This window comes from Hoplias malabaricus, chromosome X2, assembly GCF_029633855.1.
Source record: "Hoplias malabaricus isolate fHopMal1 chromosome X2, fHopMal1.hap1, whole genome shotgun sequence".
Classification (NCBI taxonomy): Eukaryota; Metazoa; Chordata; class Actinopteri; order Characiformes; family Erythrinidae; genus Hoplias; species Hoplias malabaricus.
The window spans coordinates 27,547,308-27,562,471 of record NC_089819.1 but is presented as its reverse complement, the minus strand read 5'-3'; the positions used below and the strand labels follow the sequence as shown (position 1 = coordinate 27,562,471).

Sequence of the window (15,164 nt, the reverse complement as noted above, 5' to 3'; positions counted from 1 at the left end):
GTACACCTTCTAACAGAGCTGTAATTTCTCCCTCAGGTCTTTGAGAAGCTGCAGCTGGCCGAGAAGACCTCAGTGGACATTGACAAGTTGCGAGACGGCTATCGTCCGGCAGCGAAGCGAGGCGCCATCTTGTTCTTCGTCCTGTCGGATATGGCCCTGGTGAACAGCATGTATCAGTACTCTCTGGCCTCCTTCCTAGAGGTGTTCGATTTCTCGCTCCGCAAATCCCTGCCCAACTCCATCCTGCCCAAGAGACTGAACAACATCATGAACACACTCACACACAACGTCTACAACTACGGCTGCACCGGTGAGGACCGGGGGTCAATACAGACCACGGTATACCACAGTGTATTAGTGCCACACCTGCGGATCAGAAACATGCAGCAAAACATTTTGGTCATAGCCAGTGACAGCCAGGTTTCAGTCAGTTATCAACATCTGAGACATGCTAATATCTTATTTACATAATACATAATTAATTAAATACAGAAGCTCTGAGTCCTCCAGGCCTGTAGTTGTCAGTGTAACAGCTGTTTCATAATGTGAAGTGGCTGAGGCTGACTCTGTTTTTCTCCTCAGGGCTTTTTGAGAGACACAAGCTGCTCTTCTCCTTCAATATGACCATAAAGATCGAGCAGGCCGAGGGACGCGCTCCTCAGGAAGAGCTCGAGTTCTTCCTCAAAGGTGAGATTCAGAAAAGCCGAGCTGACTGAGAGCTGAGGGGAGTAAATGCAGGTGAGCGTGCAGTGAGGGGATGGCAGATCTGACTAGTGTCACTGTGACCACTGGTATAAGAGTGGTTGTGGAGGCTGGAGGACAGTTGCCAGGGTGTCTAGGAACAAGGCACACAGATGCAGAAGTACAGTACTGTGCAAAAGTCTTTGGCAAGTAAAATTATTAATATATAAAATGATTTTCTTGTCTATAGGTGTGATGCCTGTTTAAAATTATGTATGTATACTTAAATAAAATAGGGTGGTATAGTGCTGCAGCAGGTAGTGTCTCTGTCACAGCTACAGGGTCCTGGAGGTTGTGGGTTCGATTCCCGCGCCGGGTGAATGTCTGTGTGGTGTGTTCTCCCTGTGTCTGTGTGGGTTTCCTCTGGGTGACTGTCTGTGAGGAGTGTGGTGTGTTCTCCCTGTGTCTGCGTGGGTTTCCTCCGGGTGACTTTCTGTGAGGAGTGTGGTGTGTTCTCTCTGTGTCTGCGTGGGTTTCCTCTGGGTGACTGTCTGTGAGGAGTGTGGTGTGTTCTCCCTGTGTCTGCGTGGGTTTCCTCCGGGCGACTTTCTGTGAGGAGTGTGGTGTGTTCTCCCTGTGTCTGCGTGGGTTTCCTCCGGGTGACTGTCTGTGAGGAGTGTGGTGTTTTCTCTCTGTGTCTGCATGGGTTTCCTCCGGGTGACTGTCTGTGAGGAGTGTGGTGTGTTCTCCCTGTGTCTGTGTGGGTTTCCTCCGGGTGACTTTCTGTGAGGAATGTGGTGTGTTCTCCGTGTCTGTGTGGGTTTCCTCCGAGTGACTGTCTGTGAGGAGTGTGGTGTTTTCTCTCTGTGTCTGCATGGGTTTCCTCCGGGTGACTGTCTGTGAGGAGTGTGGTGTGTTCTCCCTGTGTCTGTGTGGGTTTCCTCCGGGTGACTGTCTGTGAGGAGTGTGGTGTGTTCTCTCTGTGTCTGTGTGGGTTTCCTCTGGGTGACTGTCTGTGAGGAGTGTGGTGTGTTCTCTCTGTGTCTGCGTGGGTTTCCTCCGGGTGGCTGTCTGTGAGGAGTGTGGTGTGTTCTCTCTGTGTCTGTGTGGGTTTCCTCCGGGTGACTGTCTGTGAGGAGTGTGGTGTGTTCTCCCTGTGTCTGTGTGGGTTTCCTCCGGGCGACTGTCTGTGAGGAGTGTGGTGTGTTCTCTCTGTGTCTGTGTGGGTTTCCTCCAGGTGACTGTCTGTGAGGAGTGTGGTGTGTTCTCCCTGTGTCTGCGTGGGTTTCCTCCGGGTGACTGTCTGTGAGGAGTGTGGTGTGTTCTCCCTGTGTCTGTGTGGGTTTCCTCCGGGTGACTGTCTGTGAGGAGTGTGGTGTTTTCTCTCTGTGTCTGCATGGGTTTCCTCCGGGTGACTGTCTGTGAGGAGTGTGGTGTGTTCTCCCTGTGTCTGTGTGGGTTTCCTCCGAGTGACTTTCTGTGAGGAATGTGGTGTGTTCTCCGTGTCTGTGTGGGTTTCCTCCGAGTGACTGTCTGTGAGGAGTGTGGTGTTTTCTCTCTGTGTCTGCATGGGTTTCCTCCGGGTGACTGTCTGTGAGGAGTGTGGTGTGTTCTCCCTGTGTCTGTGTGGGTTTCCTCCGGGTGACTGTCTGTGAGGAGTGTGGTGTGTTCTCTCTGTGTCTGTGTGGGTTTCCTCTGGGTGACTGTCTGTGAGGAGTGTGGTGTGTTCTCTCTGTGTCTGCGTGGGTTTCCTCCGGGTGGCTGTCTGTGAGGAGTGTGGTGTGTTCTCTCTGTGTCTGTGTGGGTTTCCTCCGGGTGACTGTCTGTGAGGAGTGTGGTGTGTTCTCTCTGTGTCTGTGTGGGTTTCCTCCGGGCGACTGTCTGTGAGGAGTGTGGTGTGTTCTCTCTGTGTCTGTGTGGGTTTCCTCCAGGTGACTGTCTGTGAGGAGTGTGGTGTGTTCTCCCTGTGTCTGCGTGGGTTTCCTCCGGGTGACTGTCTGTGAGGAGTGTGGTGTGTTCTCCCTGTGTCTGTGTGGGTTTCCTCCGGGTGACTGTCTGTGAGGAGTGTGGTGTGTTCTCTCTGTGTCTGCGTGGGTTTCCTCCGAGTGCTCCGGTTTCCTCCCACGCTCCAAAAACACACGTTGGTAGGTGATTGGAGACTCAAAAGTGTCCGTAGGTGTGAGTGTGAGAGTGAATGTGTGTGTGTGTGTCGCCCTGTAAAGGACTGGCACTCCCTCCTGGGTGTGTTCCCACCTTGCACCCAGTGATTCTGGGTAGACTTCGGACCCACCGCGACCCTGAACTAGATAAGGGTCACAGACAATGAATGAATGAATGTGCAGAGATGTTTTTATTTACAAGGAAACGTCACAAAAGAGAATAGATTGAGAATTAAAAACTAACAAGGGCCGAGTTAAAACACCAAACTAGAACAGAAGCAGAGACAAACGTGAACGCAGGTTTATCAGAGTATCAGCGATAGCCCGTCTCTCTCTCTTTCTCTCTCTCTCTCTCTCTCTCTGTCCCTTTTTCTGGACTCTTGCTCGTGTCTCATTTATACATAAACAATGATTAACTTCCTTCTCAGGCATTAATTCTGTTCTCTGCAGGGAACCTGTCTCTGGAGAAGAGTCAGAGGAAGAAGCCGTGTGATTGGCTGCCGGATCAGGGCTGGGAGGATATTGTGCGTCTGAACGAGCTCTTCCCGAATGAGTTTGGAACTCTAATAGACGACATAGAGAGGATTCCCAGCGAATGGAAGAGTGTAGGGATTTTATTAAACTGTTTCAGCTGAAACTACACCTGCAGCCTACAGCTCTGACACCCCTCCCTCAACAGGGAGAAGAAAACAGAGCTGCATCAACATCACAAACAAATATTTATTTATTTATTTATTTATGTATTTGTGTAGGTTTCATTTTAATTCCCAATGTCTAAAACCAAACTGCTGCAACCCTGTAATCTTTGGCCATTTTATCTGAAACACCTAATGTATACGCTACATGTCCTAAAGTTTGTGGACACCCTGATGATTAGTGAGTTCATCTGCGCTCCACTGTGAACTCTGTGTATAATCTCTGTAAAAACACATGCAATGGAACTGTAGCAGTTGCACCTGAGCCTAAGAACACCGTACTCCAATGTCCACTGGAACGGTATAAACCCCCAGCGCTGGGCTGTGGAGCAGTGGAACGGTGTTCTGGACTGATATCTGGACTCGATCCAATACTCTGGGATGAGATGGACTGGCGAATGCCATCAAAACCTTCTTAAAATTGAGCGGAAGTCAATGTAAAAGATGCAAATTTGGAGCTTTTCTATTGGTTCATTCATCATGAGATTTACAGATGATTGTAAACTACACACCCACACACATGGAGATACATGTATTTCTTTGGGCAGCACAAGATATGTTGAACAATCAGGTGTCCACAAACCTTTGGCCCTATAGTGTACGAGTGAATCAGACACAGTGGTGTTGCAGGGTCCTGGATGACAGGGTGATGTGTGAAGATGCAAAGCTGCCGTCCCCAATAAACCCTCCCTGTGTGTGTCCTGTTCTCCCAGTGGTACGACCTGGACAGTCCAGATCAGGCTCCGTTCCCCATGAAATACAGGGACAGCCTCACAGCCTTCCAGAAACTTCTGCTGCTGCGCTGCTTTCGACTGGACCCAGTGTACCGCGCCGTCAGCGACTACGTCACCACCACCATGGGAGAGAAGTCAGAGAGCGCCCTCTTTCTGAATCTGCAGGCCAGAGCCGGCCCGTGGCATAGGCGGTGTAGACGAACGCTAGGGGCTCCGTCCGTCTGTTCTTGGGGGGCAGCTGTCGTCGCTTTGTAGAGTAGCTGCCATGTTGGGGACCTACTCATTGCTCAAACACACAACTCGATTAAAAGCTGTTTAAACTCTTTTATGGTTTCTGTCAGTCTCATTTTGAAACTCCTAGTAAAGGGAGGTATCCAGAGGCGCTGATCTCTGCGGTTAGTTGTGATTGGCTGAAGGAGGACTCTGAGAACTGTAGTTTCGAATAACAGAAGTCTGTTTGAGGACGGGAGGGAGCGGGGAAGCGTGACTAACACAAAGATATAATAACAACATCGCAGCCGTCAGAGAGAGTGTATTAAAAGCCCTCTGGTGCCTAGGAGATGACGTACCTCAGAGATGAAGTGGTGTAGAGTCCGTGTGAGAGTCTAAACACAATGATTGATGAGTGGATAATGCCTGTTAAAGTCTTGCCTGTGGCACCGCTTTGCTCAGGGCCAGCTCTGCTGCAGCCTCAGTGTGTGTTTTCAGTGTAAGGGAGTCAGTCTCCGTCTCTCACACCTTCCCTTCTGTCTCTCTCTCTCTCTCTCTCTCTCTCTCTCTCTCTCTCTCTCAGGTACGTGCAGCCCCCAGTGATCAGTTTTGAGGCTATATTCGAGCAGAGCAGTCCGAACTCGCCCATCGTGTTTATCCTGAGTCCAGGCTGCGAGCCGGCCAGTGACCTGATGAAGCTCGCCGAGCGCTCCGGCTTCGGGAGCAGCAGACTCAAGTTCCTGGCCATGGGTCAGGGCCAAGAGAAGGTACACGCAGAGTACAGCTCACGTGAGACGAAGAAACAAGTTGCTTTGCCGTTCCTGAGGAAAACGGTGCATAGAAACTGCCACATGACAGTGAGGAATTAAATGTGTGAAGCTAGGGCTGGGTAATTGATTAAAATTGAAAAAAAAATTCAGAAATTCTGATCAACGTAATCTTGTTTATATCGATTTTTTAAATGTTTTCTTTAAGTTCGGTTCAGCTGTTTTTTTTTTTTCATTCTTTTAATATGTCCCTTTCACGTACTGTCCCTTTAAAACTACACTACCGTGCTGTAGTCACGTGACTCTGCCCCGTCCAATCAGCCACAGGGAGGAGAACCTAAACACAGAGGCGGACCGAGCGACTGGAGCTCGAACCAAAGAGAAGCGCTGCGTCTGTGGTTTGGACATGTTCTGACTTTAGTAAAGACACCGAACATAAAGAAGTCAAATGTAAACACTGAGAAAAACCAGTTTCAGACCAAAGTGAATCCCCCGGTCTGTTTCACACTGAACACAATCACACACCGAATACGAACAGAGCACGGCTCAGACACAGAGACGGAGCTCCCAGCCGCGTCAGAGACACACACCCCACCTTTAACACTGGAGTGTGTTTACAGCACGAGCCTCGACAGGGAACTGAGACACAAACAAACTACAACTAAATGATTGTAATCGAGGTTAAATGTTAATGGTGACATTGATTTGTGCTGATATCACCCAGCGCTACACCAGAGTGTCAGTGAAGGCAGGTCCTGATGTTGGTGATTAGTTCTGGATTAATATTGGAGTTCTACTGTTCCTGGGGCCTTTATATCCTCTAGCTGACACTCTTGCTATCCCAGTTTATGCTCCATAGAACGGGTTACCCTTATGCTGGTGGCCATTTGTGAAATTGTCTCTGATGCGTTCAGGGGCGGCACGGTGAGGTGTCTTTCCCCAGGGTTCAAACCCTGCCTCCGGGTGACTGTCTGTGAGGAGTGTGGTGTGTTCTCCCTGTGTCTGCGTGGGTTTCCTCCGGGTGACTGTCTGTGAGGAGTGTGGCGTGTTCTCTCTGTGCCTGTGTGAGTTTCCTCCGGGTGACTGTCTGTGAGGAGTGTGGTGTGTTCTCTCTGTGTCTGCGTGGGTTTCCTCCGGGTGACTGTCTGTGAGGAGTGTGGTGTGTTCTCTCTGTGTCTGTGTGGGTTTCCTCCGGGTGACTGTCTGTGAGGAGTGTGGTGTGTTCTCCCTGTGTCTGTGTGGGTTTCCTCCGGGTGACTGTCTGTGAGGAGTGTGGTGTGTTCTCTGTGTCTGTGTGGGTTTCCTCCGGGTGACTGTCTGTGAGGAGTGTGGTGTGTTCTCTCTGTGTCTGCGTGGGTTTCCTCCGGGTGACTGTCTGTGAGGAGTGTGATGTGTTCTCCCTGTGTCTGTGTGGGTTTCCTCCGGGTGACTGTCTGTGAGGAGTGTGGTGTGTTCTCTCTGTGTCTGCGTGGGTTTCCTCCGGGTGACTGTCTGTGAGGAGTGTGGTGTGTTCTCTCTGTGTCTGCGTGGGTTTCCTCCGGGTGACTGTCTGTGAGGAGTGTGGTGTGTTCTCTCTGTGTCTGCGTGGGTTTCCTCCGGGTGACTGTCTGTGAGGAGTGTGGTGTGTTCTCTCTGTGTCTGCGTGGGTTTCCTCCAGGTGACTGTCTGTGAGGAGTGTGGTGTGTTCTCCCTGTGTCTGTGTGGGTTTCCTCCGGGTGACTGTCTGTGAGGAGTGTGGTGTGTTCTCCCTGTGTCTGCGTGGGTTTCCTCCGGGTGACTGTCTGTGAGGAGTGTGGTGTGTTCTCCCTGTGTCTGCGTGGGTTTCCTCCGGGTGACTGTCTGTGAGGAGTGTGGTGTGTTCTCCCTGTGTCTGTGTGGGTTTCCTCCAGGTGCTCCACTTACCTCCCACAGTCCACACACACGTTAGGAGGTGGAGTCGCTATGTGAAACGGTCTACGAGTGTGTGAGTGAGTGACTGGGTGAGAGTGTGAGTGACTGCATGAGTGTGAATAACTGGGTGTGAGTGACGAGGTGAGTGTGATTCTGGGGAGACTGAAACTGAACATAATGAAGCACTTACAGAAAATGAATGAATGAATGAATGATACATAAAAGCCACTATCCATTATCTCCATCCATCCATCCATCCATCATCTGTAACCGCTTATCCAATTTAGGGTCGCGGGGGGTCCAGAGCCTACCTGGAATCATTGGGCGCAAGGCGGGAATACACCCTGGAGGGGACGCCAGTCCTTCACAGGGCAACACAGACACACACACATTCACTCACACCTACGGACACTTTCGAGTCACCAATCCACCTGCAATGTGTGTTTTTGGACTGTGGGAGGAAACCGGAGTACCCGGAGGAAACCCACGCGGACACAGGGAGAACACACCAACTCCTCACAGACAGTCACCCGGAGCGGGAATCGAACCCACAACCTCCAGGCCCCTGGAGCTGTGTGACTGCGACACTACCTGCTGCGCCACCGTGCCGCCCCTAAAGGCCACTAGGTGTCAGTAAAACTGTCTCATAACGTGAGAAACATGCTTGTTGAAACTAGGGGATTATCTGCATTTTGATTGTTTTTGTGTACATTTAAAGTAAAGTTGTGTATAATTTGACCACGTTGTACCATGTGAACCCTGCCATACTTTCCTTTGTATTCTATTTCCCAGGTTGCACTGCAGCTGCTGGAGACGGCAGTGTCCCGAGGCCAGTGGCTGATGCTGCAGAACTGTCATCTGCTGGTGAAGTGGCTGAAAGATCTGGAGAAATCTCTGGAGAGGATCACCAAACCTCACCCAGATTTCCGTCTGTGGCTCACCACAGACCCCATCCGAGACTTCCCCATCAGCATCCTGCAGAAGTCCCTCAAGGTGCTGGTGTTTCTATGCTTACTTCATTAACTGTGAAGACGATGGTGTGTGGACAGAGAGCTGCACACAACCTGAGATCTACCTTTTCCAGGGCACAATTAAAGAGCGAGGGCTGAGGAACGGTGACCTCAGAGTGGACCAGGAGTGTGTGTGTGTGCGTGTGTGTGTTTGGGGTGAGGAAAGTTTCAGTATCATCAGTGAGTGTGGACTGATATTTGGACTTAATTATTTTCATTGGGGAAAATCCTAATTTCGGTGGCACAGTGGTGCAGCAGGTAGTGTCTCTGGGGCTGTGAGTTCGAGTCCCGCTCAGGGTGACTGTCTGTGAGGAGTGTGGTGTGTTCTCTCTATGTCTGTGTGGGTTTCCTCCGGGTGACTGTCTGTGAGGAGTGTGGTGTGTTCTCCCTGTGTCTGCGTGGGTTTCCTCCGGGTGACTGTCTGTGAGGAATGTGGTGTGTTCTCTCTGTGTCTGCATGGGTTTCCTCCGAGTGACTGTCTGTGAGGAGTGTGGTGTGTTCTCCCTGTGTCTGCGTGGGTTTCCTCCGGGTGACTGTCTGTGAGGAGTGTGGTGTGTTCTCTCTGTGTCTGCGTGGGTTTCCTTTGGGTGACTGTCTGTGAGGAGTGTGGTGTGTTCTCTCTGTATTTGCGCGGGTTTTCTCCGGGTGACTGTCTGTGAGGAGTGTGGTGTGTTCTCCCTGTGTCTGCGTGGGTTTCCTCCGGGTGATTGTCTGTGAGGAGTGTGGTGTCTTCTCCCTGTGTCTGCGTGGGTTTCCTCCGGGTGACTGTCTGTGAGGAGTGTGGTGTGTTCTCCCTGTGTCTGCGTGGGTTTCCTCCGGGTGACTGTCTGTGAGGAGTGTGGTGTGTTCTCTCTGTGTCTGCGTGGGTTTCCTCCGGGTGACTGTCTGTGAGGAGTCTGGTGTGTTCTCTCTGTGTCTGCGTGGGTTTCCTCCGGGTGATTGTCTGTGAGGAGTGTGGTGTGTTCTCCCTGTGTCTGTGTGGGTTTCCTCCGGGTGACTGTCTGTGAGGAGTGTGGTGTGTTCTCCCTGGGTCTGCGTGGGTTTCCTCCGGGTGACTGTCTGTGAGGAGTGTGGTGTGTTCTCTCTGTCTGCGTGGGTTTTCTCTGGGTGCTCCGGTTTCCTCCCATGCTCAAAAAGTGTCAAGACTCAAAAGTGTCCGTAGGTGTGAGTGTGTGAGTCAATGTGTGAATGTGTGTCACCCTGTGAAGGACTGGCGCCCCCTCCAGGGTGTGTTCCTGCATTGTGCCCAGTGATTCCATGTAGGGTCTGGACCCACCGCTGCCCTGAACTGGATAAGGGTTACAGACAATGAATGAATGAATGAATATGCTAATTCACATTATTGAAATGAGGCATGATCTAATGTGCATGTAGCGTTCTGTGCCCCTTGTGTTAACAGTAGGAGTACAGTGTACAGTGCTCGTATTTTCTGATAGAGTTGGCTATTACCCAAGTGGCTAAATTTTACGAGTTTGGAATGTGTTACCTTTTTCATTTGTTTCAGTTTACTGTGTGTATTATCAATCAGGCTTCTGAGTAATGAACAGCGAGCGTGGATCGAGGCCAGACATGGTGCTGTACTCTGAAAGTAAACGGATAGTTTATTTCAGAGAGTTTACGTTTCCATTTGAGGATGCAGTAGACGAAGCATTCGAAAGGAAGAATCTGAAGTACACGGACTTGGCGGCTGAGGTGAGGGAATGTGGGTGACAGGCACATGTAAGGTCGATGGTGTTAGGGGATTTGTAGCCAGGTCTGTCACAGCCCTGCTTGTGCAGTTCGGGATCAGGGGCCGGAAACTAAGGGCAGCTGTGAGGGAGTTATCAGAAACAGCTGAAAGACCTAGTCAGTGGTTGTGGATAAGGAGAGCACAGGTTACTTGGGGAAATGCACTGTTGAGGTGCTGTTGTGGTGGTTTGTGATGTAGCACGTAAAGATCACGTGGAACTGGTGGCACTGAGCATGCATTAACGGTGCCAGTGGGGCTAGGTACAGCTTTAGTCACCAGGGAAGCCAGTGTGGATTTATGGTTGTTGATGGTAAAGGCTTGGAGAAGGGTGGGTCTGGGACACCAGATTTCACTGTTGAGCTTCTGGAGGAGTCATAGGGAGGTGCCTACCTGATGACCCTTGTGAAGAGCTAGTGATACAGTGTGTGGTGTGGGTTCATGGGCTGAATTCAGTGAGTAACTGTAGGTATTAAGGGTAGCGTGTTGCTGATTGGATCATAAACGGCCACAGAAAATTTAGGGTGCAGCTGTAGGATTGGAACAATAGAAATTGTGTGGCTACTGGTAGGAAGAGGGTGGGGTGGGCCCTATGTGAAGCTCTATAGGATATTTTACAACTTATATTGTGTATGATTATTAAAATAAGATCCCACTCCCCGAATCTGTAGAGTCTGCCTTGTCCACTTCTCATCACCAGGCCCTGTGCCCCTTACATCCAGAGTTAAGAGGCTGAGAATTGTGCCTTGCCTTGCCTTGCCTTGCCTTCCGTTTTTATGTGAGGCTAAGTGATGGTCATCCATGAGATGAGGAGTTTGTAAAAGCATGACCTTCGCTTTTCACAACTCTGAGTCAAACGGGGCTCGGTCCAGAGAGAGCTGAGACGGTTCTGAACTTAGGAAAGGAAACAGATGGAGATCAGGTGCAGTTACAAATGAATTTACGAAGATCTGCAGCGACCAGAACATCCCTCAGACCCTAGAGGGTTCATCAAGCACAGTTCTTGCTGTGTGACAGGCAGCTTTTTAAATCCTGTAAAAACGTAAAGACACATGTTGTTGTTTTGTTGTGGAAGCAACGGAATACAGTAGTTCTCCCGTCTCACTTGTGTCCAGGTGGTGACAGAGCCCCCTAATGGACTGAAGCTGAACATGAGAGCCACGTACTTTAAGATCCCGCTGGAGACACTGACGAGGTGCCCTCACTGGGCCTTCCGCAGCCTGGTGTATGTTCTGGCCTTCTTCCACGCCGTGGTGCAGGAGAGACGCAAATACGGCAAAATCGGCTGGAACGTGCCCTACGACTTCAACGAATCTGACTTCCTGGTAAGTACACGGCTCATTTCTGGGAGGATTTGATGGTAAACTACCACTGATAACTCACACCACTCCATTTTCCCTCTGTTGTATCAAAGAGTCTCAAACCAGTTCCAAGGCCAGAAGGCAGTAGATTTGCCAAAACGTAACTTTTAAATCCAGGTTAAACACGGATCTATTCTCGTCTTTGACTGAGTCTGTGACTGAGTCTGTTATTGAGCCCACAACTTGTGCTCTACTCTCACTGCGCTTTTGTCTTTATTTTAATACCCCTTTATTTTATTTTACAGCAATTTACTCCTAGGTCTTTCTCGTTTTTAAGTCTTAGTCTTAGTTCAGTCTTCAGTTTTTAATTTAATTTGAATGTTTGATTTTTATAAAGTTAAATTAATCCTTTCAAATGCCTTTCTAAGGTTCTGGATCTAAGGAACGTTCCAGTGCTTTTTATATTTTTGTTCAGTAGTGTCCGTGCTCTCACATCTGTATTTTCACAAGTGTAAAGCACTTTGAATGACCACAGTGTATGAAAGGTGCTATATAAATACATTTGCCTTGCCAAGGTTCCCCTGCTCCTGGGGGCCTCTGTATCGTTTTGCTGACACTTGATCACGGAGCCCATAGCTGCTGTGGACCGTCCTGTTTTGTTTCATGTTCTTTAGGACTGAATAGTTTTTAGTTGAAGTCTGCACATGCTCTTCCTGACGTTCAGCAGTTTGTTAACGCTGCAGGTTGATTGCCTCTGTCTCAGGTGTGTATGGAGATCCTGGACACGTACCTGACCGAAGCTCACAGTCAAGGAGACGCCAAGATCCCGTGGGGGAGCCTCAAATACCTGATTGGAGAGGTAGTGCTGTCACTGCATGGTCATGAAATATGAAATGAAAATACAGACGTCTGATGATACATTGAATGCTTTGAGTATCTTGATTTAAATAAAAATGTGTTTCCCAATTTAAATTAACGTGTGATGATGCCACAGCTGTGTCATAACCATAAATAAAAGGAGCTTAACAGACGTGTTTAAAGCTGTAAAAATCCAGATTTCAGAATCAAACCCTGATATGAATTCAGTGCAAAATCCCAGACATTTTTAGAAAATTTAGAAATTGTGACTGAAGGCTTTTTCCACTCCCCAAAGTAAGGACATCTGGGGAAAAAGAGGAGGTGTGATCTCCCTATACAACACAGTCAGAGCCCATTAGTAAATGGTGCATAAATGTGAAATGGAGCATGGTCCGTCTGGAGGCTAGAACAGAGGGGATATAACTTTAGTGGGTTTTTTTTGTACTGTTTGTGGTCAGTGAATTAATAGAAAGCGTATTTCACTGCTAACCTTTCAGCCGCACCTTATCCCCCTCTATTTCACAAAGTATTGTAAACTTCACTTGTTTAGTGTGACCTCTGCTTTCAGTAAGTCTTAAAACATTCAGTATCTTACATGGACGTGGTAGTTCAGTGTGTGATGCTTTATGCCAAATTACAAGAATAAAATACATAAAGCACTGCGTAGATGAACAGTGTGTTTGTCGGTGTTAAACCAGGTGATGTACGGGGGCCGGGCGATCGACAGCTTCGACCGCAGAATCCTCACCGTCTACATGGACGAATACCTGGGAGATTTCATCTTCGACACGTTTCAGCCTTTCCACTTTTTCCACAACAAGGACGTGGACTACAAGATCCCCCTGGACGGCCCCAAAGACGTCTACGTCGGTGTGTAGCAGAATTCAGTCCTTCACGCAATAAGAGTGCAGTAGTATATATTTATGTATATATTTAGTAACACAGTACGGGAAGTCAGGGGAACTCAAATATGAAACGTACAGCCTGTTTACACCTGGCATTAACATCCGTTTTGGATCCGGATTGTGTATGGAAATACTTTGACCAGATTCTGTTTGCACTCGTCATTAAAATACGTCCGCAGTCTGAGCAGATGAGTCCGATTTAACTTTCCCTTTTAAAAATCACACCTGCACGTTCATCATGGTATACTCATATACTGATGTACTAATAATTAGAGGTGGACGATAATAACTCAACTAACGAATATCAGGGTATTTCTGCAGTAACAATATTCCTGGTGATATGACACAACACTAGTGCAACAATATAAATGTGCGTTAATTAAAGAGTTTTATTTTATAACAAATGTAGCAGTTTAAAACATACAGAAAAAACAAAAATATATTTGTTATTATTATAATTATTTATTATTATTTATTTTGTGAAAGATTCTGATTTTGTATAAAATAAATCTACCACAAAACTAAAGTTCAGAAAAACGAGTGCACGCATATAAACAACAAACATAAACAATTATACAAAAATTCACAAAGCTTCACAGTTAATAACAAATCAAATCCAGAATAGAGGCTGTGTTGAGTGGGTGTGGTCTGTGCTCAGGTTAGAGATCATTGGCTGTTGAGCTCCTCGCATTTTTTTACTTTTCTCAAGTTAAATTGGGTGCTTCTGCTTGAGGTGGTGAAAGAGATCTGTTGTGTTTTCCGTTTTGTTGTTAGTGGCTTCTGTGGTTTGTCGTACATCTGACATTGTGTAAGAGAACCATCTCCACACGATTGAAGTCTCCTCCACCGCATCTGTTTATCGTTTTAAAAATTATGCTGATACTATATCAGATGATACAATATGACATACTCCTATTAATAATACACTAATAAAAATAATAACGGTAATGTTTCTAAAAGCATAATTTAGTGTTTTTCTACTACTACTGCCCCGTATGGTAGTTGACAGTTGTTGCGGCCCGGTACCGAGCAACCGAGTACAGGTCCACTGCCCCGCGGTTAAAAACCTCTGAGCTAAGTCTGATCTAAACGGTGTGTTATCCAGCTGAGATCGAGTCCCTCCCTCTGGCTAACACCCCGGAAGTGCTTGGACTGCACCCCAACGCTGAGATCGGATACTACACTCAGGCAGCTCGGGACATGTGGACTCACCTCATAGAGCTGCAGCCCCAGACAGGTAACACCTCACACTGCCACACTCACCTGGAGCTTCACAGAGTCCCAAACACGTTCCAGATCCTCACGATTCCAGGTTCCCACTAATATAAATATTCACTAATCCATATCCCCACTACTCCAGATCCCCACTACTCTATTTCCCCACTACTCTATTTCCCCACTACTCCAGATCCCCACTACTCTATTTCCCCACTACTCCAGATCCCCCCTACTCTATTTCCCCACTACTCCAGATCCCCACTACTCTATTTCCCCACTACTCCAGATCCCCACTACTCCAGATCCCCACTGCTCTATTTCCCCACTACTCTATTTCCCCACTGCTCCAGATCACCACTACTCTTTTTCCCCACTACTCTATTTCCCCACTGCTCCAGATCACCACTACTCCAGATCACCACTACTCTATATCCCCACTGCTCCAGATTACCACTACTCTGTTTCCCCACTACTCCAGATCCCCACTGCTTCAGATCCCCCCTACTCTATTTCCCCACTGTTCCAGATCCCAACTGCTCCAGATCCTCACTGCTCAAGATCCCCACTGCTCCAGATCCCCACTACTCCAGATCACCACTACTCTATTTCCCCACTACTCCAGATCCCCACTACTTCAGATCCCCCTTACTCTATTTCCCTACTCCTCCAGATCCCCACTACTCTATTTCCCCACTACTCCAGATCCCCACTAGTCCAGATCCCCACTGCTCCAGATCACCACTACTCTATTTCAACACTACTCTATTTCCCCACTACTCCATTTCCCCACTGCTCCAGATCACCACTACTCTATTTCTACACTACTCTATTTCCCCACTACTCCATTTCCCCACTGCTCCAGATCACCACTACTCTATTTCTACACTACTCTATTTCCCCACTACTCCAGATCCCCACTGCTCCAGATCCCCACTACTCTATTTCCACACTGCTCCAGATCCCCACTACTCCAGATCACCACTACTCTATTTCCCCACTACTCCAGATCC

At 48.4% G+C, this 15,164-nt stretch overlaps 1 protein-coding gene across 1 annotated transcript in view; it reads left to right on the top strand.

The window, feature by feature from the left end:
• The window catches only part of LOC136676266 (dynein axonemal heavy chain 10-like), a 133,516-nt gene that overhangs the window by 112,224 nt on the left and 6,128 nt on the right, over window positions 1–15,164 (top strand). Inside the window, exons 64-73 of the mRNA XM_066653128.1 lie at window positions 37–310; window positions 583–687; window positions 3,291–3,445; window positions 4,249–4,403; window positions 5,063–5,246; window positions 7,929–8,129; window positions 10,988–11,197; window positions 11,937–12,032; window positions 12,730–12,901; window positions 14,042–14,173. Coding sequence (XP_066509225.1) covers window positions 37–310; window positions 583–687; window positions 3,291–3,445; window positions 4,249–4,403; window positions 5,063–5,246; window positions 7,929–8,129; window positions 10,988–11,197; window positions 11,937–12,032; window positions 12,730–12,901; window positions 14,042–14,173 — 1,684 coding nt within the window. The remainder of the gene's footprint in view (window positions 1–36; window positions 311–582; window positions 688–3,290; window positions 3,446–4,248; window positions 4,404–5,062; window positions 5,247–7,928; window positions 8,130–10,987; window positions 11,198–11,936; window positions 12,033–12,729; window positions 12,902–14,041; window positions 14,174–15,164) is intronic.